Raw genomic sequence first — 24,289 nt, 5'->3', positions numbered from 1 at the left:
AGATAAAAATGTCCAATTGTTTATTAAAGCTTGTAGAGGAGGAACCTGCACCTCATTTTCTAAGCAGACGTTGACTTGGGTGTGGTAGCCTTCCAAATAGTCAGCAAGACCTTGTCTGCAAAAATATAAAGATTATTAGCTTAAAATAGTTTAGCTTTTTTTTCTCAAAAAGTGAGGACGTCTTGTACCTGGTTACATTCTCCCTAAAAGGCCGATCCACATTGCTAAGGTGCTTCTCCAGGTCGATTCGAGAGTTGTCATCTTCTGACTACAAAAATAACAATTAAAAGACAGATTAAACAAAAACAAGTATATCATTATAACAGACAGTCAAGGTAAAATGTCACCAAATGCAGACCAGATTTTATTAGTGTGAAGCAACGAGAAAAAATGTAATCCTTATGTTTCAGGTGACTAAAAGAGAAACATGTTAAACTAACTTACACTTCGTGCCAAGTCCCGCTTCATGGTTGAGTGAGAAAGCAGCTGTAATGTGATCTCATTCTCCCACTTCCGGCAGTTCTGAATATACTCATGGCTGCCCAGGCTGTGTTTACTGTGGCACAGGGTGGCAGAGATCCAGCGTGAGAGATATCACAATTACACAGTAACAGTGTGATCACACTGACACAAGCGACAACACAGAGGAATGCTGCCAAAAAAGATTTTCATGGCCAAAAAATAAGAGAAACAAATACTACTTTATTTGTGCCAACTAAAATAAGGAAAACAGGAAAATCGGCACATATAATGATGCTATGTGGTTCCCGAACTACAGAAAATGCACCACTGATGGTACTTGGCCTGAAGATCAAAAACATCAGGAGAACTAAAAACATGGTCCATCGTCTCTTTAGGGTAGCGAGTTTAGCATGAGAGCCTGGTGACTGAGGAGCAGCAGGCCAGAGAAATGCTAATGGAGATTTGGAAAAACAGAGATCGAAACGGTTTCAGATCCAAACAAACAGCTAGTGTGTGAGCTATTTGGATTTCAGACTAAATGAACTGTATCGTCATAATTTCTATGCAAATTATTCATAAAAATCTATTACTGTGACAGGTCTAGATATAAACATTTCATTTTTAGCCATGTCGCTTATTACACATCGTCCTGCCAACATGCATGAGCATCAGAAAATAACTTGGTAAAGAAAGACCTGAGAGAATTGCAGGCTAGAGCGCTATAATGATGGTTGTTTTGCTAATCGATTAATCAGTTATTTATTTGTCGACTATATAATTAGAAAAAGGTGCAGCACAGGAGGTTTTATGTTTTTACAGAATTTGAACTAGTTGAAGATACAACTACGCAGCTGGAGGAGTTCTGGTTCGACCATATTTAGAGGCAAAAAGGATTTTTTTTATTTAAAATACATTTTTTAGTTTTTAGTTTTGGCGTAATTACTGCTCTGAGTTGGTTGTTTTTTTTCAGCAAAAGTCATGATTTGGAGTCTGTATATTCTCCACCTAACATTAAATCAATCATTAAATTAGTTTAAGATTATTTATAATTGATTAATGATTAAATGATTGTGTCAATTTTAGTTACAGCAACATCTAACTCCCCTTTGGAATTAATGAAGTATTACTGAGCATTGAAGTGACAAATACATACATCCGGTTTGCAATATTGGCCCATGACTCATTCTGACCATTTATAGAGCTATTCAACACAGTAATTGAAATCAAATGTTGAAAATGTATTTATTTCTAATCTGGAAAATCCTTATTTAAACCACTATTTTTAATAAAATAAAGTTTACCCTTCTGGTGTTGATTTTGGGTTGCTTTAAAAACAGACAAATTGGATTTCTAAACTATCTGCTGTTTTAAACTCTTTCTGATTAACTTCAGTTCCCAAACATCTGATCCAGGCTGAACTGTGATGTGTTTTTTTTTTGTTTAACCATTTTTATTTGTACCTGGTTCATCTGTTTTTAATAATCATATCAGTTCCGCTTTAGTTAAATATCACTAGCCTAGTTAAAGAGTTATTGACCAACATATGTTAAATTTAGATTGAATAGAATTTGTTCGGAAATTCTTACATATTAAGAGAAGTTGAATTAATGTCATACATGTTCAGTTTTTGGTTTAAAAAGCTCTGATCACTCTTTCATCCGTTGTCTTTATACTGCAGCCATATTGGACTGGTTTTCACAGTGTGATACATAGTCATTTTATTTAATATAAAATAAGATAAATGCTTAATGCTTTTAAACAATGTTTAAAAAACTATAAAAGTTCTCTTAAAAATGTTTTGGAACATAAGCGGTTGGACAAGACAATGTTTTCATGCTAATATAAAGCTCTTCCACCTTCTTAAAATCCACTGGCTCCATCTGTTATAAAAACAGCAGCACTAGTGACTAACTTCATAGAAATCCAGGGACATGAGTGATCAAAGCAGTTAATGAAAAACTGTAGGAACTTTAAACAGGTTTCTGAGGATTCATCAATACAGGAAGCAGGAAAAGAGTCAGTGATAAAAGGCACCGCAAGATTAATGGAACTGTTTAGAATTACATTGGATGTTGGTTAATTTTCCCCTTTTCCTGCTTTGCCTTTAGTGGGTCTCAGAGAAAATATGGGTAATAATCATTTTCAGAGCAAATATGAATACATTAATTAAGGCTCAACTAATAAAAACACCAAAAGCCAGAAAGATGAATTGTTCAAACTGATCCCAGGCGGGAAAAAGGAGGGAATTTTGCAAAACATTAAAAATTAAAACCCTGTAAACCCTAATAAAAGGAGGGGGGGTTACTTTGGAAATACTCACTTCTGCAGGACTTCGTCCCGGCCACAGACTTTAAGCAAATAACTGGAAAAGTCTACCTGGTCCAGTTCGTCATGAACCCAGCAGAGAGTCTGACTGATCAACAGCTCTACTGGAGAACTCACTGGAGAGGAGAGAAAGGGAAGATATACAAGTCAAAGGCATTAAGAAGATTTTTTTTTTTTATGTTACTGAGCATAAACACAGAAGGACCCATGTGTATTACATCAGATGTGCTAGCTCTGGCCACACACCAATATTACACCTGTTATAAACCCTGGATCATAGAAATGTACATATCATATTAAACAATAAGATTACAGCATCAATTTCCATGAGTTTATTCTTAATATAAGTTGATTTGAAAAATGAAAAATAAAAAATTATAATATATGCAAGAGTTCTGCTCCGGGAGAAATGAGACATTACAACTTGCAGACGTGACTTTTTTCACATTAAAATAAATAAAAAGTAGCCTAATACATGCAATGTGTGCATATTGGCCGTCATCCATCTTGCATAAGCATAAAAATATATATTTTGGGGAATATAAACACAAGGATGTGTAGAATTACTTTATTAATTTATGCGAATCATTTCGACACGAAACTGCTGAAAATGTATAGAAGTGAGGCTCTGTGGGCTCAGAAGGCAGTTCTGGCTGCCCAGCAAAAGGAAAAAAAAAAAAAAGAGTACTAAGATTTGGGTTTCTGAATCAGGGATATTCTATCGTTTTTGCACCAATCAGAGCAAACCTGACTTATCGGAGAAGAAGAAAAAAAAGTCACACAGAGCATCGTGCTGCGCGGTGAACAGTTGAGTCATCAGCTATGTGCTGGTTGGATAACAGGGCTGTTAAAAAGCGATGAGTTTATTATTCTGGAAGCCTAGAAATAATATGGACCACCACAAATTCTTCTCCCTATTGGATTTAAGCCTATGCTGCAGTGATGAATGATGCACTAAATAAAGACATTAGCCTCATTTTGTTTCTTTTTTTTCCCTAAGGACACAGGCATTTAAATATATTTATCCTCTTAAATTTCCTGATGTTCTCATTATAAAACTGACTTCATGGTGATTTTTTAAAACTGCTATTAAAGAGTAGATCGTGTGTCAGAGCAGCTGATTTTGTTTATTACATAATGCCACTTTGCACATACAGAGTTCAGCAGGCTGAGGTGATTTGTAATCGCGCTTATATAGATGGGATGCTCATTTTGTTTATATATAATTATTTAGTAGGCCTATAGCAATGAAAAAAGGAACTGTTTTCCATTTCTCTCTATTATGTAATGAAATAAAAAAACAGCATTTTCTGATAATATTGGTTTTAAGTTAAAAAAATAAATGAAGGGATGATAGAAACATTTACAATTGTACAGACATTGTCTAATGGGTATGATTTACAGTTGATGTTGGCGTTTATTCTAAGTGCTGCATAGATTTTCTTGACTGCTGAGAATGTGCAAGCAGTGCATGATTTCGCAAGCGTGCAGCATTGGTCTCCGGCCACCCCTGGTTCACTTGATTTTCCAAGCTGGCTGTTAGAGGCCTTGAAGAATCCTCAGTGACTCTATGACGAGCAGAACTAATAAAGTACTAATACATTCCTGAGAATATGCTTGTTCATTTGAAAAATATTTGAATCCAAATCAATATACAAACAAGTAAATGTGATATGTAGAATAAACAAAACAAAATGAATATATCATAATTTTTAGCAGTTGTTTTCTTGTTCTTGGTAGATCATGGTAAAGATTGATATAGATCATAGTAAAGATTCAACGTAAAATTTTTGTGTTAATAAAGAACTTTGAGTCTTGTACTAGTGCCTGTCCTGAATTAGACCAGGAAAGATCAGATGTTTGGCTGATAGCACAAAAAATAACAAAAACACCCAAAGCAAAATTTGACAGCTATAAATGTTCCATTAATACTGGCTTATGTGTGAAAGCTGCCAAAATAAGCACAAAGAATTTTAATTGCTGAAATGTTGATTTTTTTTTATGTGCGAAACATAACATCTATCCAACTTTAGAATAACATACCAGGTTATATTAGACAAATATTGTTCATCAGAAATATATGTGTTCTTAGGACTTCTGTGTAATCCCACTGACTGAGAGGGAGGAGAGCTCAGCATCCACACAGCAGAAGACTGGGAGCGGAGCGCTGCTGATAATCCACAAACTCAGACAAACAGGCTCAGAGGCAAAGAGGGATAGAGAGTTCGCAGCCTGGAACATTTGGGCTTTGGACTCGGCATCTCTGCTCGGGTTACTTCACAGGCAAACAGCAGAGACCACCTCTGACTCCAGCATCAACAGACCACCACCCTTCAGAGGAATGGATTTTTCTCTCTGCTATAGAACTAGCAGCAGTTCTGCTAACAATACAGATCAATACACGGGTGTTTTAAACTAAAGTTTGACCAAGCCTACCTCTAGCAGCTATAAAACAGGTTTGCTTTTATGGTTTAAGCAAGATGAGAGGGTGAGTAAAACCAGAAGTTACTTAATATGTGATAAATTAACCAGACAAACAGTTTTAAAGACGTGGATGCAGAGATGGAAGCAGACACAAGCAAACAGACAACAAGAACCTGCAGCTATGTTTACAATTCAAAATCGGACATCTATGCTGATGAATTGCTTTTTTTTAACCTTTCACTGGAAAATGCAAAACCAGAACAAATTGAACAAATTATACTTTTAGAAATGCTCGTATTTCAATCATGCCTTCTGGGAGTTTACCTGAATAAAGTGAAACTAAAAACAACCTTGCAAACAAACACAATCTGAACTAATTCCACATAAAAGGGATAAAGTTAAAATAATTTCCCTAAGTAAAAACATGACCTATAAAGAAAAACTAACTAGTTATTGTTTTCAAATAGCTGCTATTGTAATAGATTTTATTTCCTTTAAATAAAAAGTTGAAAAATTGAGCCAAGACTTGAAAATAAAGTTACTCTCAAACACTCCAGCACTTTAAATTAGAGGGTAAAACCTCATATCATGTTCTATTTTAAAACTTGAGGGTTACTTAGGACGCCCAACAAGGACAAAAACAAAACCGTGTTTGTCCACTTGCATAGAACAGCTAAATGTGATATGAGCCATTTTCTGGGTAAATATTTTTCTGTTTTCAAAAATCCATTAAAAAAAAAATAAAATAAAATAAAAATTAACTTTGTTCAATTTTGACTTAGGCATAGGGCAGGGCGATATAGAAAAAAAGATTATCAATAAAAAAAAAATGCATACTGATCGATATCGATAATTATTGAAAAGATTTGAAACCATATTTTATGTGCAACTCTGCCTGGACTTTTTATGATATTGCTAAATGATTTAATTTTAATAAAGAACACAAACACAGACTTCCATTTAAATATTTATTTAACCAACTGTTAAAGAATTGTTTTAAAGAAAAATAACTTAAGAGACCTGAGTTATGTTATTAAATACTGACAAAGAATAAACTAAAGTGACCAGAAAAGTGACCAAAATAAATATAACAAATACATTAATAGAATACCCTATTTGGGTGGGAATAGTACACCACCAGCTTGTGGTAATTAAAAAGATTGTAGGACTAGGCTACCATGTAAACTTCACTCAACAAGAACAAAAACCCAAATCAACTCACCCTTTAGCCTAGCATTTCTATGGGGTATTATTTCTCACCCCTATTCTTCTAGAGGTGCTGCGGGCACCTCGTTATGGTTCAGCTTAGTTTCCTGCTTTTACCTGAGTTATTACTTTGAAGTTGCTGGCCCCTCAGCATTTTCTCTCAATTGTTAGAACTACGTGCCCCGAACTGAATGAATATATATATATATATATATATATATTCCTCCGAAGATTCCTCGGAGGAGAGCCGCGTCGGGGCCTACACAGCTCGTACTCCTGCGGGTGTGAGCAGCTGAGATGATAAAAAAAAGTTGGTTGTGTTATCAGACTTCGTTTTCACTGGTTCCCGACACATTTTACAGATGACTGTGGTTTGTTTTTTGTCCGACTTGCCATGACCGAAATACTGGCGAACACAAAAACCCTTCTTTGGAACAATTTCCTCCTCCTCTCCTGCTGCGACATCTTCATGTGCTCTGTGTTGTGGTTTGAGAGGGCGGCGCTTGGTGACGGCGTGCCTGGGTCCGCGATTGTGATTGGTTGGGAGGAAGTAGTGACTAGCATAAACCTACATGATAGGCTACAATGAGAAGGAAGGAAAACTGCTTTTCTTTATCGAACTTTTATCGACCCTGTTTTTTTCTATTGCGCCACACGTCTATCGATCGATATATATCATTATTGAATTATCGCCCAGCCCTACTTAGGCATACATCCTGTAAGGTTTGGCCACTAGGGGCACTAAATTTATAACTTTCATGTTTAGCGCACCTGGTGGCACTGTCACAAAAGTCAACAAACAGTCATTCGGCCAGCCTCCCGTGTCTTTTGATTGGGTACCGTGCTAGGCGCCCAGATTCAGCTCGGAGGACGTGAGAAACGCTGCTGCTTTCTGGAGAGCACCGCCGGGGCAGAACGGACCACGCCGCGTATAGGACCAGTGGTGGAGCTCCAGTGATCAGCTACTGGTTTGGATGGGGCATCTCGGTTAGCTTTTGTTTGTAGCCTGCTAGCTTTCTCTGCCTGCATTTTTCTTCTACTAAACATCAAAAGTAATAAAGATATATTACTGTATACTAGGAGCAAAGTGCTAACTTACCAGTCTAATAATTAAGTTGAGAAAAGAGAATCGGTTTTATATCCGGCTTCTTCTTTCAGCCTGTGCCAACGAATAAACTCCTTTCCAAGATCGACTCTTGTTTTAACTCGTACACGATCTCTTTCACGTTTTCTCTTTTTAGCCTCCTCAGAAGGTTTAAACTTTTTCCTTGCTGATGACATGACCACTAGTCCAGCAGGCGGAAAAATAGTAGAGGAAAAGCTCTAAGAACCGATATAACAACCTGTGGCTGTGGTGATATGTTCTTCCAGGTCACATGACGTGGCCAACGACTGTGCGCCTTCTCCCAACTTACATAGTCTCTATTTTAAGAGGGGACCCCCGCTCGTAGCATCAATAGTGTCAAGTACTGTATATTGGCCTGAGGAATCATTTACAATAACTCATATGCATCAACTATTTAGGTCACAGAGTCCACGGTGTGCCTTTAATAAATTCTGTTTACAAGGTAATATAAAAAAGGCAAACATATTAAGTCATAAGAGTGATGTACAACATTCTGAGTTCCATACAAAAATAACAAATTTAATAAAGATAATTTGCAATATCAGTAATATAAATATTTAAAACAGAAGCAGTATTGATATGTGTCGTCTTTATAAGAGGAGGGAAACTCCTATTTAATCTAAACACCCAAACAGTCACCTTTATTGCTACGGTGAAGAAGGATGGGGAGGAAGAACAAAGAAGGGAAAACAAATCACATAATTCTAGACTGTGCATTATATAATTCTTTCTAAAGTTGGAGTTTTAAGCAGATGAAACACTGATTATTATTCCATCTACTTCAGACAGTTGAACAGTGCCATACCCTCCTTAGGGACTCCTTCTTGTGTGCGAATGATAAAGAACATTATCTGCTTTGGCAGATTATCATCCTCTTTTTATTCTGAATAATCAAATATTTTAATACTGCCCACAGCTGCATCTAACAAAGATAACTGCTGCCATGTTACCCAACAAGTTAAAACAAACATACAGCCTTCCAGGATCTAATCAAAGCTGAATGTGTCTGAACAAACTCTAAGCTTTGCAATAAATCTTCTTCTTTAAGAGGAAATATTTCTGATAGTTCACAGCCTTTACAAAAAAAAAAACAAACTTAGAGCCAGTAGTCCTTGCTTTTTCTAAAAAAGCTATAAAAAAGCTGATAGTTTTGTTGTATCCCAAACATTTCTATATAGCAGCCAGTAGCACATAACCCAGCTTCTACATCATTGCTTTTCGTCTTCTCCATTACGCTTAAAATCATTGTTTTTATGCAACTTCTCCAAACTATTTCTAGAAATATGTCCTTGGCTTTTCTTTGTTATAAATTCATGTCTCATGTTTCAAATTCATGTTTCATTAGTGCACCGCCTTCCTCTCTCCTCTCCTCAGCCACAATATGTAAAGAATCCTCACATCCAGCAGCATTTTATGGCTCATGAAGATTTAATCTTTTCTGCAAGATCTGTATAAAAACTTGCACAAAGATCTTTGATTACTGCAGCTTATTTTTCTGCACTGTAACTTAACCGATAATATCTTAAAATCAGCCAGAGAAGGGAGGGTTCTATTGTCCTTTGCAAAAATAACAATTCTACACAATTAGGGACACAGTTGCAGCTCATACAAGTTGATATGAAAAAACTAAAGAAACTGTAAGAAGAGATCAAAAACAGAGATTTGAAAACCTCTGTTTGATAAAGTTAAATTAAAAAAAAGGATAAACAGAAAAAAAAATGCAGAATCAGACCCATTTCAATTGGATGTCTTCACTTCCCTTCATGAAGGCCAGAACTGAGGCCCATTGTTTCTAAGAGAGGATTTTTGTCCCATTAGACAAATGCAGACCTCAACAATGTGGGTCAACACATTGCTGAAGACAAAACTGCTCTACACTAAATAAAAACAAAAGAAACAGGGAAACTGATTTTAGCTAGAGAGTGGGGTAGTGATGTTTAGGTGGAAAGGGAAGCAAAGCTGGACAGACTGCAGCAATCCTAAAAGATGAATCAGGTGCACTGTAGATGGAGGAATATAGGGACTATAATTACTATGAGGTGTAGTCAGAGCTGGCCTTTTCAGAGAGGCCCATCAGAAACAGAGAGATTTTTATTACTAAGAATGTTAGCACAAGCAACGAATTATCAAAGTTACTTAAACCATTGGTACCTTCATCCTTTCTGCTAAAAATGCATCAAGCTAAAGAAGGAAATACAATAGAGTATGAAAACAGGTTACATAAATTAAGCGGTCACAGAGGTAGAGCAGGGAATTGGTTATTATTGTAGAGTTGAATATGAACAGTTTAAATAAACTCTGCTTGCTAACTAGGAGACCTCTGATCTCAATTGGCCACCTGAGGATTTAATTAGAGGCATTGGAGCAGGTTAGAATGTAGATACATGCCACACTTTTAAGATCTGCATTAGTAAGAGGTTTATAAACCCAAGTACATTTTATTTATCTGCCTCACAATTTTTGAAAAACACGATGAAGCACAGCAAACTTTGCTAAGGGTTGCACCTCAATGCAGTTTGAGGACTGATTGTCGAGAAAATGCATTTTTCCACAAAGAAACAACACAGCAGGAAAGATAAAGAACAAGAGTGAGGAGTTATTTGGCAGCTTGGCTTGTGCTTTCTTTCTAGCATCCCTAACTGGACATCTAAACTCCTCACAATTAAAGGGAAAAGGGTGAGAAAATGTCTCAAGATGGCTTCATCTCTGTATTAGGCATTCAGCATATCTGACAATGCATAAATATTGGCAAGTGTCACAATAACAACATCAAATTAGAGATTTTTTTGACATCTCTTGAAGACTTAACCAGCTTAGAACATTCAAATAATACATCATACCACATCCCAACATTTAACTTCTACTCATGCTCATTTTTATTTTCCTTAACTGATTCAAAGAAAGCTACTGGTTAAAATGTTGATTCATGCTAACTTGTGAGATGCTTACCATCACAGGTGAAAGTTACAGGCTGCTGAGATTCAGGGATTTCAATAGAAACCTTGACAGAGCAGTTGCTGTCGGTTCCACTTTCTCTCTGCGTGATGACGGGGCTTAGGACGAAGCCAGGGTTAGTTCCTATGTCGCTGTGAGGGAATTTGGAACGTAGGCTGGAAGAGAAAGAAAATCAACACATTTACTTTTAGATACATTTGTCTTCTTGAACAGCATGGAAAAAGCCCGCCTGGTGCATTAATCAGATGATATGGAATAGGCCTCTAGATAAATCATGGAAGAATTAAAATGTAAATACTTGAGAGCAGAATGTCCAGGTGAGGCAAATGGTTTGAAACCTAGCTTATCTGATCAAATATTAAGAAAGTTTTTCCTATGTCACATTTCCAAATGTTAATTGACCGCCCAGGATGTGGAGATGCTGTCAGACATAAGTGTTCATAGTGAAAGCACATGCAGTGAGCACGGTCTCATCAGAGCTCCACCCAAACCAAATACTGTGGGGAGAAATGCTGTGCAGAACCAGTGCACATGCATCTAGAAATTTGCCATTTGCAAACGCTTCAATAATTGAAGCAAAAAAAGTTTCTGCTATATTTCATCCTTTAATTTACTACAGACAAACTAATGTTTTATTTCTTATTTTCCCATTAGCACTGATGCTGCATTTTGATACTTGAACTGATTCAAGGTTGTGATTATTTACATATGGATTGCAAACAAAATGCTGGTTTCATGATTTATCGTTTTAGATTTTTACCTTTAGTTATCTGTTGATAAAATTAGCATTTTAAATTACAGATGGGAATTCAGAACTTTGTTAAAAATGTAAACAAAAGTTGTGGCTTTTTTATTATTTATTATTTTGATTTCTTCTTCTTCTGTCCGCTTATAATATATGTACATCCTCCCAATAGAAGGCAGCACTATGATTGATAGTGGCACTTTACAGCGACACAAACATGGTGAGCAGAACAATCCACGTGATGATCGTTTTGTGACTGAACTATATTAAGAGTTGGATGATCTCTCTCCACCACCTTCACTAGAGACAGAGGAAATGGGGGGAACAGAGGAAGGTTCTCTAGAAGATCCCACAACACTGAGTGTACCGGTTTGAGCTTCTGGCTTAGAGCTTATGGACACTGCTCTCTCCTCCCACATACAGTGGTTCTAATACAGAACATCCTCAAATATCCAAACCAAACATCCATATAATCAAGAATAAACCAATGTTATGTCTTCTGACCCATTGATACAAAGTGAATGCCAAATTATTTGGCACTACAAAGATAAGGCAAACTCCTTTCGGTCTAATTTTAATATATTTTCCATTTCATAGAAATATCAAAATGAATGTTTTTTTAAAGAGCTTTAGGGTCCCTTATACTAGACTAGAAAGATGATACAGACAGGTTTTATCCAATTTAATGCATTTAATATTTTCATTATTTGAATAATGTGAAATTTTCTTCTCCGATTGTAAGAAAATCTTTTAATTTATTGTTAGTCTCTAAGCGAATAGCCACGATAGAGCTGCTGATGCCAGTCCTGCTAAATCACACCCCTGCCTCAGCCAGTAGCAAAAACCGGATGCAGTAACTCCTTTTTAACCTAATGTGGGTGCCAAAGAGGCCATTTTAGACACAAAAGCAGGGCTAATGTGAAGTAAAATCTAAAAATAATGCCTGGAACATCTAATTATAGTTTAACATGCATTTAGGGATGAACTGTCCCTTAAAATGCATAAATATATAAAAACAAACAATATTAATTAAAAAATATTTCTGTATGAAAAAAATAACTTCTTTTAAAAGTTCCATGAACACGTAAAAAAAAAAAAAAAAGAGTAAATTTTTTTTTTTGACAAAGTGAATACTTTTGGCAATATAGAATATAATCCGACATGCAGTTATATTGTAGAAATGTTATTGTACTGCTGATAGAAGTGATTTCATCTTACCTTCCCAAGTCTTTACAAAAGGCAACAATCTCCAGGTTCTGGGCATCTTGCTCCTCCAGCACATTGTTCTTCACCAAACCTTTGCCCTTACCCTAACAAAGCAAAGGAGTCACAGAATAATGAACACAAGAACTATTAAAAGAAAAACACAACAGATAAACATAGGAAAAAAATCAAATTTGGCAAAACTAAAAAATTGGTGGTCGGCCGTTAACACCAGACTCCTATCGGGTGATAAAAAAAATTTGATGTTAATCTATTCTCAAAGTTGGTTTGGGAGCTGGGTCTATAGCTATGACTTAGCACTGATGTATATCTGGGGGGGTTGAACAAATCAGTCTTGTGTGTAGGCCTACTGCTAACACATCAAATGTGACGTGTCAACATGGAAGCAGCTATAAACCCCCTAGGTTTGCTTAAGAGAAAATTTATTTTTAAGAATGACCATGGCGACAAGCTTGTTCTCCAGGTGGCTACAGTTGACCCATGTAACTAACTACCTGCGAGGCGACCTATCATGAGGAGAATACATGACCAGCACACCGTAGAGAAAGCTGCTAAAGATGAGAAGTTGGTTGAGGCGACATGTTTAGCACTAATGGGGCACCACTGGACATCTATCTATAATGACAACTACCTCGCTGATACTGTACACCTCATCGATGCCAGCTGGAAACTTCACTCCTTCGCTTTAAGTGGCAGATGTTATATAATTTTAAATTACATTTAACCACGAATGATTCCCACAACATTATGTTTTCTTCTTGATGATTGCTTTGGTGAATGTGGGTAAATTGGGACGCTTTTTGAAAATGTTGGGTTAGTGGTACTATGTGATGCAAACAGGAGATGAGGCTGTGGTCTAATGTGCCACCTGGCTTCAAAAACCTGTTCAAAGACTTACTTTTACTTATCATTTAGGTAGCACAATCCTCATCTTATTTTATTCTCATCCTTATCTTATTTTCTTCTTGTGCTAATCTGATTTTAATTGTATCCTTATCTTATGTTATTCTTACTTGTATTACAATCTTATATTTCCCTCTTCTAGGGATTAATAAAGTAATTCTGATTGTTATTCATGAATCCCTTTGGCAGAATTCAAATGAGCCATTTTAATCTAGATTAATTCCAAGATTATGGTGAGATTAATCTAGATTTAAAAAAAAAAAATCTATGTCGACCTCTATGAAAAATACATATTTATTTAATGACCTAAAGTAAACACTTACATAAACATATATATCTACATTCATAGGGCAAAGTTGGTCAATGTCAGAGGAGCTTTAATGCTTAAAAGACAGATGAAGAGGAATGTTTTATTAAAACTTCCTTAACGCGATAAATCCTACAGAGTGAACAACACATCAGGAATAATTATTATTTTACACACTTCAGATCTTTTTTGTTAGAATCTTTTGGAGTGACCAAGACTTAGCCTAACAATTTCTGGGTGTGTATTTTCTTCTAAATTACAGCTCTAAAGATGTTAATACAATAAAGCAGCACTCAAATAAAAGATTCAGAAATTTAGAACATTTGCACATTCATACAAAGAGTAATTAATCCTAAAACAGCTCTGTTTAAGATTTACTCTAAGAAATTCTTGGAGGCTAGAAATCATTACTACTTTCTGACTGTTACTGCTGTCTGGAATGTGCTTCCTGTGGCAAAGGAAATGAGAAGTGTAGGCTCCGCCCCTTCCTGCTACTGGCTCTGGATTGTCTGCAAAAGTGTTTAGTCACAGCTTGAAAATCTGTCTGACACCATCCCAAATGAGCCGGAGAGAGCAGCAAAGACAGAGGAGTGGATGAAACAAACATGCAGAATGTTGATAGTGGTTTGCTCCTTGTTTAGACTCTCATTAGGTTCACTTAGAGCTCAAAAAAATGGCCAAAATATACAACTGGTAACTGGCCTCACCATGAAAGGGTTAGAGAACTAAAAATAAAAGTAGTAGCTTCAGAATCTAATTTTCCACAGTGTTCTCTATTCCCTTATAAGTGATAAAAATGAGGCATTTTGGAGAGGAAGGCCTCAAAGGCCTTCCTGTCAGGCTTTATCTTGTTTTTATTTCTGTATAATCAAATCACAGAGAGCAGATCTTATGGCAACCAATTACCAAAAGTAGAAAGCTATGAATACGCAATGTTTCTATTACAGGATGAATGGGCAGAGAAAATCTATTCAAAGCATGATTAGTGAGCAGCAAATACTGATGAAGAACAGTTTGGGTAAAGACATGTTTACTCCACGGATGGATTCACACCATGCAAATCATTTGGTCCATTTGTGTGGTGGGGTCTAATGCAAACTTTATTTTACTTTCATTTGGTAAGGTTATTTTCACTCGTTTCTCCACCTGGACAGAAATGACTTTTAAGACATTTGAATTTAAATTCTTGACAGGAGTCTGTGAATGCACGCTGCAAGATCAACTCTGGCCTTTTTGAAATTGACCAAACATAGGAGGTGTGAATAAACCCAGAGAGCCAGAAACACAATCAACAGCAAGCAAACAGGTTGAAAAAAATTTGAGTAATGTAATCTCAGTGTAATGACTGCTGGATGACAGCAGACAGGTTTTCGCATCCAAAAACTGTTTTGGCTGTAATAATGGCTGCAGCGGCACAAACAGACTCAGGGAAGGTTCAATTACGATTACTAAATTGGTTGAAGATTATATCAATAATCAATTAATCACAATGAATCTGATTAATTGCTTCACCCCTAATTCCGGGGCCCTTTCCTTTTTAATATCAACATGCTATTCCTAGCTCAGATCATAGCAAACAAGAATATAACTATGCAGAGGACACACAGTTTTACATCACAATGTCACCAGGTGACTATAAACCCATCAGAGCATTGTCTAGATGCAAAGAACAGATCAATATGTGGATGAGCTATAACTTTCTCCAACTGAAAAAAAAAGGAGGAGAGATCCAGAGTTATCTCACACTTTCAGATACTACAGCTAGAAACCATTGATTACTCTTTGTGTCATGATGTACTCAGACATGAGGTAAAATAAAAGCACATAAAGGCAGCTACTAAGTCAGTATTTTATCACCTGAAGAACATTTCCAGGATTAAATGACTAATGTCTATGCAAGATCCCACATAACTCTTACATGCATTTATCTTTAGTAGAACTGATCATTGCAACAGTGTCTTTGTAGAAATCCATCAGACAGCTGCGGCTGATCCAAAACGCTTCTGCCAGTGTTCTCACTAGAGCTAAGAAAGTAGAGCACATCAGCCCAGTTCTGAAGTCCTTCTACTGGTTCCCTGTAGCTCAGAAAACAGATTTTACAATCATCCTGATAGTCTATAAATCACTGAATGGATCAGAGATTTGATTATAACAGATTTGTGGTCAGTGGTTCAACCTCCCAGACCACTCAGGTCTTCTAGTTCCAGCCTACCCTGTCCACCCAGAACTAGAACCAAACATGGAGAAGCAGAGTTTAGTCCCTTTGTTCCAATTATCTAGACCAAAGGTCTAGAAGACTGGAAAAAGTGCTAAAAAGCCTGAAGTTTTTTTGCTTTGTGTTTCTGATAGTTAACAACGGCTGTAAGAACAGTGGAAAAAAAAATTTTTTTAATAATTTTTGGTATGAATCGATGTAGGGATAATATCAGAATCTATTCAGAATTGGAAAATCTTTTGCAAGAGACTCAGACCTAACTGAAACGTGACAAAATGGGAGAAAAAAAAAAATCTTGCAGAACAAGACGTCTATGTGACGGGCAGCCACAGAAAGCAACACAGGCGGAGAAAAGGGGAAAAAAGGGAGAGAGCAGTTAAAAAAATATAGGATCAGTAGGAGCAACAAAATACCAGGATGGCAGTACTTTAAAGGTGTCACTATAAGTTAGAAGGAAGCGTCTCTGTTCTAAACATTAATCTGCTGCTCGACACTAAGTAGGAATGTGGCATGTCCAGAGCGATGAGAACAGCTCCTTTAGATTCACACATTGTGACTAAACCGTCATCTTTTCTCTCCACATCCGATATTGTGTCAGAACCCAGACTGTAACACCGGGAACACGCTGTGCAATGCGAAGGAAGATTAGTCATTTGACCGGAACAGACGTCATATGAGCCAATCTAAACGAGCAGATTTTTACACATCATCAATCTTGGCATCAACCATCTCATCATTGTTTATGACTGATAGAATCCTGTTTCAGGTTTTGTTATGTGATTGAATATTTTCCTGCTTTAGAGGGATGTGAGCATCCTCTCTGTATAAACAAAGGAAGGGGAATGCAAGTTCAAATAAAGACAAGTATTAGAATCAATATTCGCTTCAAAGGCGTTCCTGAACACATCATCACTGTGAAAGATACGGACATGAAGTTTGATTTTTAATTTTTTCAAATGTCACTTGTCAACTGAGTAGAAAACGTTTAGGTTTTCAATCTAAAGCATATCTGAAATTTATAATCCTACCAGTTTTTAGTCTGCAGTGTTTTTAAAAATTCAACTATGTAAAAATAGGAAATGTAATTTCAATATATGGCTATTTTATGAAAGACATATTGCTAAAGTAAGCTTCATACCCTTTTTGAAATAATAAACTACATATATTTTACTATTTCAATTTCAAACCTTGTCCTCAGTACTGAAGTTACTCTCTTCTAGTCAGATAAGAGAGCAGCGATAAAAAAACAAAAAACATTTTACACCTGCCAATGGTGCTGGCATTAAAACAGACCTTATTACTGTAAACAAACTAAATTCTTATCAGGAAAGGATTGTTAAATTCTGTTCTAAAGTGAGAGATAATCAATAACAGAACAAATATGTTGAACAAAAATGTTAAACAAATGACACAAATGTTCAACTATTCCTGGTATTTTTTTCTGGGTCGACTCAACCTTTTAGTCCACTGAAGACAACTCTTGTGCAACTCCTCAGCCAATCTGAGAAATGACACAATATCACTTTATTGGCCGCTTTCCTGTGAAAACATAACATCTATGAGTTGTTTTTTTTGTTTTTTGCCGCACACATTTTCAGCTCATCAAACTGATTTTGATACAAATAAAGATAACATGGGTACATAAATTAAAAACAGTCTTCAAAGGACTTTAGGAAAATTAGATTTCCAACTAATCCGTCTGGATGTGACAAAGTCAATAAATTATTTACATGTTCAGAGCAGGTGATAATCAGGCTGCATTTGGCTTGTGTCATGCTGTATGTGACACCGTTCTTAGATCTGCTGCCTTGCAGCAAGAAGTCCTTGGGTTCAAATCCTGACTAGGACTCTTCCTGCATTTCTATCTATCAGTATCCTGTATTTCTCCTTCTTTCTTTTTGGAGTTTCTATGTTTTACATCGATCTTTGTGGGTTCTCTCCTAATATTTCCTCCCATGCAGGAAATATCTGCATGCATAAATGAGTTTTTCTGATGTGTGTCTGTGTCTAAGAGTTCTGTGTGAAACTAACCACACAGCACATAAACCCTTCTCTAAAGCTAAGGGACAGGTTAGAACCAGACAGTCGAAACCACACAATGGAAAGGCTAAATGTTAACTAAGCATGTCAGTGATAAATTCATGAATTAATCTACAGTTGGTTAATCACACTGATCAACTAACGATTAATTAACAAAGCAGCCTTTTTCTTAGAAATCTCAGTTTTGTTCTTTAATCAAGAGTAGGGGTGGACGATATAACGAATATACTCGATGTATCTCGAGTTTTACGATAGTTAAAATGATTATCGCAGCCATTGAGTACAAATACACATGACGACATTCAGCCGTCTGCATATATTTTACTAAAAGTTTTATTTTTCCCCACACACTTCGAATGCATCATAAACCCCTCCTCCAAACAGGATTATTTTCTGCGCAGCACACATGCACAATGCAGCAACCGCCAAACAAAATATGGCCGTGTTTCAGCTGAGCAATATACGTCAGTGGTTTGGATTTCACGCCGAGGATGTCGAACAAATGGCGTTAATTTGTAAAACCAAAAACCATTGCTGCAAAAGGTAGGAGTAAACCTTTATTCCACCACCAAAAGGTAATCCCCAGCAAATTAAAGAATGTTGTAAACCCCTCATATCAGCGTCTCCCTGCGAACCAATTAAAACATTAAATAAATCAGCTGTGAAGCAGATGATGTTGGCCTCGTTTTTTAAAGGCGATTCCATATGAGAGAAACAGGAAACAACTGAAAATATGTCTTATATTCTAGGTTCTTCAAAGGAGCCACCTTCTGCTTCGCACACTCTTGGCATTCTCTTGATGAGCTTCAAGAAGTAGTCACCTGAAATGGTTTTCACTTCACAGGTGTCCCCTGTCAGGTTTAAAGAGTGTGATTTCTTGCCTTATAAATGGGGTTGGGATCATCAGTTGTGCTGTGCAGAAGTCAGGTGAAGACACAGCTGATAGTCCTACTGAACAGACTGTTAGAATTTGTATTATGGCAAGAAAAAAGCAGCTAAGTAAAGAAAAACGAGTAGCCTTTATTACTTTAAGAAATGATGGTCAGTCAGTCCGAAAAATTGGCAAAACTTTGTAAGTGTCCCCAAGTGCAGTCGCAAAAACCATCAAGCGCTACAAAGAACCTGGCTCATGTGAGGACCACCCCAGGAAAGGAAGACCAAGAGTCACCTCTGCTGCGAAGGATAAGTTCATCCAAGTCACCAGCCACAGAAAATCGCAGGTTAACAGCAGCTCAGATTAGAGACCAGGTCAATGCCACACAGAGTTCTAGCAGTAGACACATCTCTAGAACAACTGTTAAGAGGAGACTATGTGAATCAGGCCTTCGTGGTAAAACAGCTGCTAGGAAACCACTGCTAAGGACAGGCAACAAAGATATTTGTTGGGGCTAAAGAACAAAAGGAATGGACATTAGACCAGTGGAAATCTGTGCTTTGCTCTGATGAGTCCAAATTTGAGATCTTTGGTTCCAACCATCGTGTCTTTGTGTGACGCAGAAAAGGGGAACGGATGGACTCTACATGCCTGGTTCCCACCGTGACGCATGGAGGAGGAGGTGTGATGGTGTGGGGATGCTTTGCTGGTGACACTGTTGGGGATTTATTCAAAATTGAAGGCATACTGAACCAGCATGGCTACCACAGCATCTTGCAGCAGCATGCTATTCCATCTGGTTTGTGTTTAGTTGGACCATAATTTATTTTTCAACAGGACAATGACCCTAAAAAGGCTGAGTAAGGGCTATTTGATGAAGAAGGAGAGTGATAGGGTGCTGCACCAGATGACCTGGCCTTCACAATCACCGGGCCTGAACCCAATCGAGATGGTTTGGGGTGAGCTGGACCGCAGAGTGAAGGCAAAAGGGCCAACAATGCTAAGCATCTCTGGGAACTCCTTCAAGACTGTTGGAAGACCATTCAGGTTACTACCCCTTGAAGCTCATCAAGAGAATGCAAATAGAGTGCTTAGCAATAATCAAAGCAAAAGGTGGCTACTTTGAAGAACCTAGAATACAAGACATATTTTTAGTTGTTTTACACTTTTTTATGAAGCATATAATTCCACATGTTTTAATTAATAGGTTTGATGCCTTCGGTGTGAAGCTACACTTTTCATATTTATGAAAATAAAGAAAACTCTTTGAATGAGAAGGTGTGTACAAACTTTTGGTCTCTATGTGTATGTATATATTTATATATAGATACAAAAATCGATTCATAATTGGAAAATAGATTTTTAATAAAAGTCCTTAAAAAATTCAGGCCCCAAACATCAAGCTCACTCTTTTCTAGACAAAAGGAATTAGATATTCACTGGATGTTGACGTCTGCCGAATCTGAATCCAACCGTTCCTTTGAAGAGGCGCCAGAGAAAAGCTAGAGTCTCCAGAGCTGAATAAAAGGGAAGTCTGTGAAACAATAAAGTTTACCTCTACTCTGCTGGGTGTGAGATATTATCATTTTATCCTGTTACACATCTGCTGCCATAAATAGCAAAGGGGCAGCAAATGTGTGTTTAAGAAACATGCAGCCTTTAACCTCTAATAAGGCTGATCAGTTCATATCCAGAGTCCTGGTGTTGAATCTGAATCAATCCCACCAAATCATTCCTCAGGTATCAGGTTTACAGTAGAGGAAGAGAAAAAGATCCTGAAAACAGAAACACCCTGAAGTGGAGAAGCATTAAAGAATGTTAAAATATACAGCCACACTAAAAACAATCGAACAATGGCCTAATGCCTCCCCACCCTTTTATTTAAGGTTTCTTCTCACAGAGTTAAACCATGTAGGAAATGCTGAGTGACGTTTCACTAGAAAGCCCTGACAGGATGTTAACACTAATGGATTTTGGAGGGGCAGCAGCTCACATCAGCAATACATTTTTGGCAGCATATATAAAGCAAAGCTTATAGACAGCTAAGCTTAAAAGAAAGGGCCTGCAACAATCTGTAAAGTTTCTATCAGGGGAACCAACTACTCCTCAAGCAGAACTACTTCTCCTTTCAAAAAGGAAGTATCTGATAGCTATCTAACTCACCCTTACTGAGATAAGTTGAAAGCTCTGACTACTATGGACAAACGGATGATGAAACAGTATCTAATGTATTTTTTTCTTGTTGTATTACAAGCTATAGTATGGATTATACTTCTTTTATTATTTGCACACTTTTTCTGTTTACTTCCAGCACATTAAAAAAAACAAAAGCTGCATCATAATTAACCCTGCATTTGCCCACTGGAAGGACATTTTGTGAGAATCAATTAAGGTGCAGGTTCTCACATTTGTTCATGGTGTGCAATTAAACTATCACCAAAGAAAACGGGGCGAAGTCTGTACTGTGGAGGCGTTGTTAGAAAGCTTCTGAAGGTCTCGAAGCGAGCGGGGGACGAGAGGGTGTTATGTAAAAAAAAAAAAAGAAGAAAAAAATATGTACAGTGCACATCCACAAACCACAGGTTTCACTTTTACGGTTAAGCAGCACAAACTGTGATAAAATGGGTCATCTCAGATAAAAATCAGCCTGCAAGAATTCAGGAAAAAAAAATGTGGAAGAGAAAACAGGCACACACATGCTCAACCCATCCTGATCTTAAATCAGAGCCGCTTGCTAAGGCATTACCTCAGATTACCACAGAATCAAAATTCCACTTTAAAAACCCAGAAGCTTGTGTTTTCAGGTGTCTTAATTTGATTTGACAGAATGCTTTACATCATTAGGTTCAGGTAAAAACCATTTATGCATCCAGACTGCTAAACTAACTGTGAGTAATAGCAACCTGTCTTTCTTAACCCGGACATGGCAGAGGGTGGTGAGCGATGCAAGAACTTCAGGGCTGCTTAAAGGAAAAAAATAAATAAATAAAGCAAAGATTTGAACAGGCGTGTTTTAGGCGTTGACTGTTTGAGAAGCCTTCAGACGGATGCCTGACTGACTGAACTATAGATAAAGGGATTTGTTTGAATGAAGATCATCATCTACTTGAGCTTTACCTTCAGATAAAGAGGGTAAAACTGACAAAGTAGGTGGGGAGAAGTCACTAAACTATCAGGAAAGACGTAATTACACATCGTAAGATCATACGTATAAGGATGAAAATAGAGTGAAAGCAGTGGGGGTGGGGCTCAAGATATAAAATATAAAGTCAAGTTGATTTACTGTGTTTCACATCCTTCTGCTCAGTCCACCTTAAAATTACAAAATATTCTTCCCAATATCTTCTATGCTTGTTAACTTCTGGCACATTATTATCTTACTTCATAGTAAACATTATGTACTAGGAAGAAAGAAAAAAAACCCTGTAGGAATTCCTGGTGGTTCATTGCTTTTTCCGGTGAAAGCACAAAACAAAAGGCAATCAGACTCAAGATCATCAATCATTTGGGTTTATTTTTGTATACTAGTTAAAAACTCTAATTTATAAAGCCTGTTAATGTTTTAGTTTAGTTTTTCAGGAAATAAAGATGAAAAGTTTTATTTTTATTTTTTAAAGTCCTTTGATGAATACAGATCAAAATTCACACATTGACTAGTCAACATTTTCATTACTGTTAAAAGTTTTCTAAAGAGTCAGCAGAGGCTGTTGATATCAGTGTTGTTTTTTGTCAACAATGACGATGATGAAATTATTTTGTCAACTTTCCTTTTTTTCATGACGATAACGTAAACTGACAAACTAAACATGGATCTTTGATGACTGAAACATGACTAGTCATAGGTTTGAGTTTTCTACGACGAGACAAGACTAAATAAAAATTAGCGGGTCGGTCAGACATTTAAACCGAAGCATTGTGCTAAGTATCAGCTGTACTGATGTGTCCTGTTTGGTCATGCCGCCCCCCTGTCGTGCAGCGCTGCACATTCTGCATGACCGCAGATGAATCATGGCAGCAGCAGCAGGGGAGAAAATAAGCCGGAATGGTACGGTACTATGAGCTCAACTTTGAAAATCTCTGCTCTTCCAGCTGAGCTTGTGCAGAAATGCATCTCTGCACGAGTGTAGCTCAGAGTATGCACTTTATGCTCCACTCTGATGGTTCGCTCTCAGCAGTATGGCTCAAACTATATGTGGCTGATCATCCTCTGCCAAGCGTAAAAAAAAAATCCCTTCGTCTAACTATAAATATTTTATTTCTTCCAGCTCAGAAGAGGTGATACTAAACATTCTTTAAATTCTACCAAAAGGAATCCCTAAATTATATCCAAAGCAAATATTTCATTGCATCCTGTTTATTTTTGTATAAAGAGCCAGGTGAAAAGGTAGATCTTTGAATATTTCTTTCTCATTGTTTCTCTTTTCTATCTATTTAAATATGATGTAAATGTTTCTGTTTATTGTCATTAAAACATTTTCTATGTTTCCTTTAAATATTTCAACATTTTAATTAGCATATTCATTCAATTCAGGTCTGGATTTCCATGGCATTACAAGGCAATTATGTAGGTTCTCTCTGTATTGTTTTTAATATCAAAATCTTGTGAATTTAAATCTACTTTGACCCCTGAGCAGCAGTAACCAAGGGGCAAATTATCAGAAATAATGCCAAAATTGGCAAAGTAGAAAGAAGAATGTTTTTACTCTTTGCTTTTTTTGGAGCAATGAAGATTTTATTGATCTGTGTGTAATGCATAATTCATAGTGAATAGGAAGTGTTTGCTTTGGGATGGAAACCTTGTATGTCTAAAACCATTCCTTTATTGGACAGTTTGTTAGCTTTTCTGTCTGCCATATGATCCAATATGATGTTTTAAACTAGATTTGCTAGTTTCACAACTTTTGTGAGATGCTGTTTTATAAAGTAAGGCATTAATTCATAAAAAAGTTTATTTGCATTCTATAAAACAAAGTTTTCTGTCCAACAGCAATTATGAACTTTACGACAGCATTCTATTTCTAGCTATTGTAGTATCTAGTATGTATATATATATATATATTAGGGGTGGAACGATTCACAAAATTCACGGTTTCGTGGTCACGGTTTTCAGTTCGGTTCGATATATGTTGATTGTTACACCGAAATCCCATAAAAATTTATGAAATTAATGAAAAACTCCCTCAAAAAATAATGGATTGTAATTATTTTAAATGATCCGCGGAAACCCTGGATCATTTCCGTATGTTTTGCTGCTTTGAATTTAATCATCTCGCGCATGCCCTCTATGATCTCCAAGGGACTCAGAGCGGAGCGGACGGGAGCCACAGTGGAGGCTGTAGGCTTTGCTTTGAGCAGCCGGTCCGGCAGTGGGGCGGAGAGGGGGTTGCTGACGGAGTATGAGGGATTTCGGGGTTAGCCTGACATGTTGGTCATGTTGCTGTTAGCATAAACAAAACGTGTTGCACTTTTATCCACAACTTTCT

The 24,289-nt window shown here is 36.9% G+C and overlaps 1 protein-coding gene across 1 annotated transcript in view; it reads right to left on the bottom strand.

Moving 5' to 3' along the window:
• Positions 1-24,289, bottom strand: part of pik3c2a (phosphatidylinositol-4-phosphate 3-kinase catalytic subunit type 2 alpha) — a 63,112-nt gene that overhangs the window by 20,832 nt on the left and 17,991 nt on the right. The window contains exons 3-8 of the mRNA XM_015384490.1: positions 12,462-12,553; positions 10,493-10,653; positions 2,783-2,903; positions 445-556; positions 189-268; positions 52-115 (exon numbers count right to left, since the gene is read on the bottom strand). Of these exons, the coding sequence (XP_015239976.1) occupies positions 52-115; positions 189-268; positions 445-556; positions 2,783-2,903; positions 10,493-10,653; positions 12,462-12,553 (630 nt within the window). The remainder of the gene's footprint in view (positions 1-51; positions 116-188; positions 269-444; positions 557-2,782; positions 2,904-10,492; positions 10,654-12,461; positions 12,554-24,289) is intronic.

This window comes from Cyprinodon variegatus, unplaced genomic scaffold (assembly GCF_000732505.1).
Source record: "Cyprinodon variegatus isolate N-32 unplaced genomic scaffold, C_variegatus-1.0 Scaffold314, whole genome shotgun sequence".
In the NCBI taxonomy this organism is placed as follows: domain Eukaryota; kingdom Metazoa; phylum Chordata; class Actinopteri; order Cyprinodontiformes; family Cyprinodontidae; genus Cyprinodon; species Cyprinodon variegatus.
This window is presented reverse-complemented; position numbering and strand designations above follow the sequence as displayed.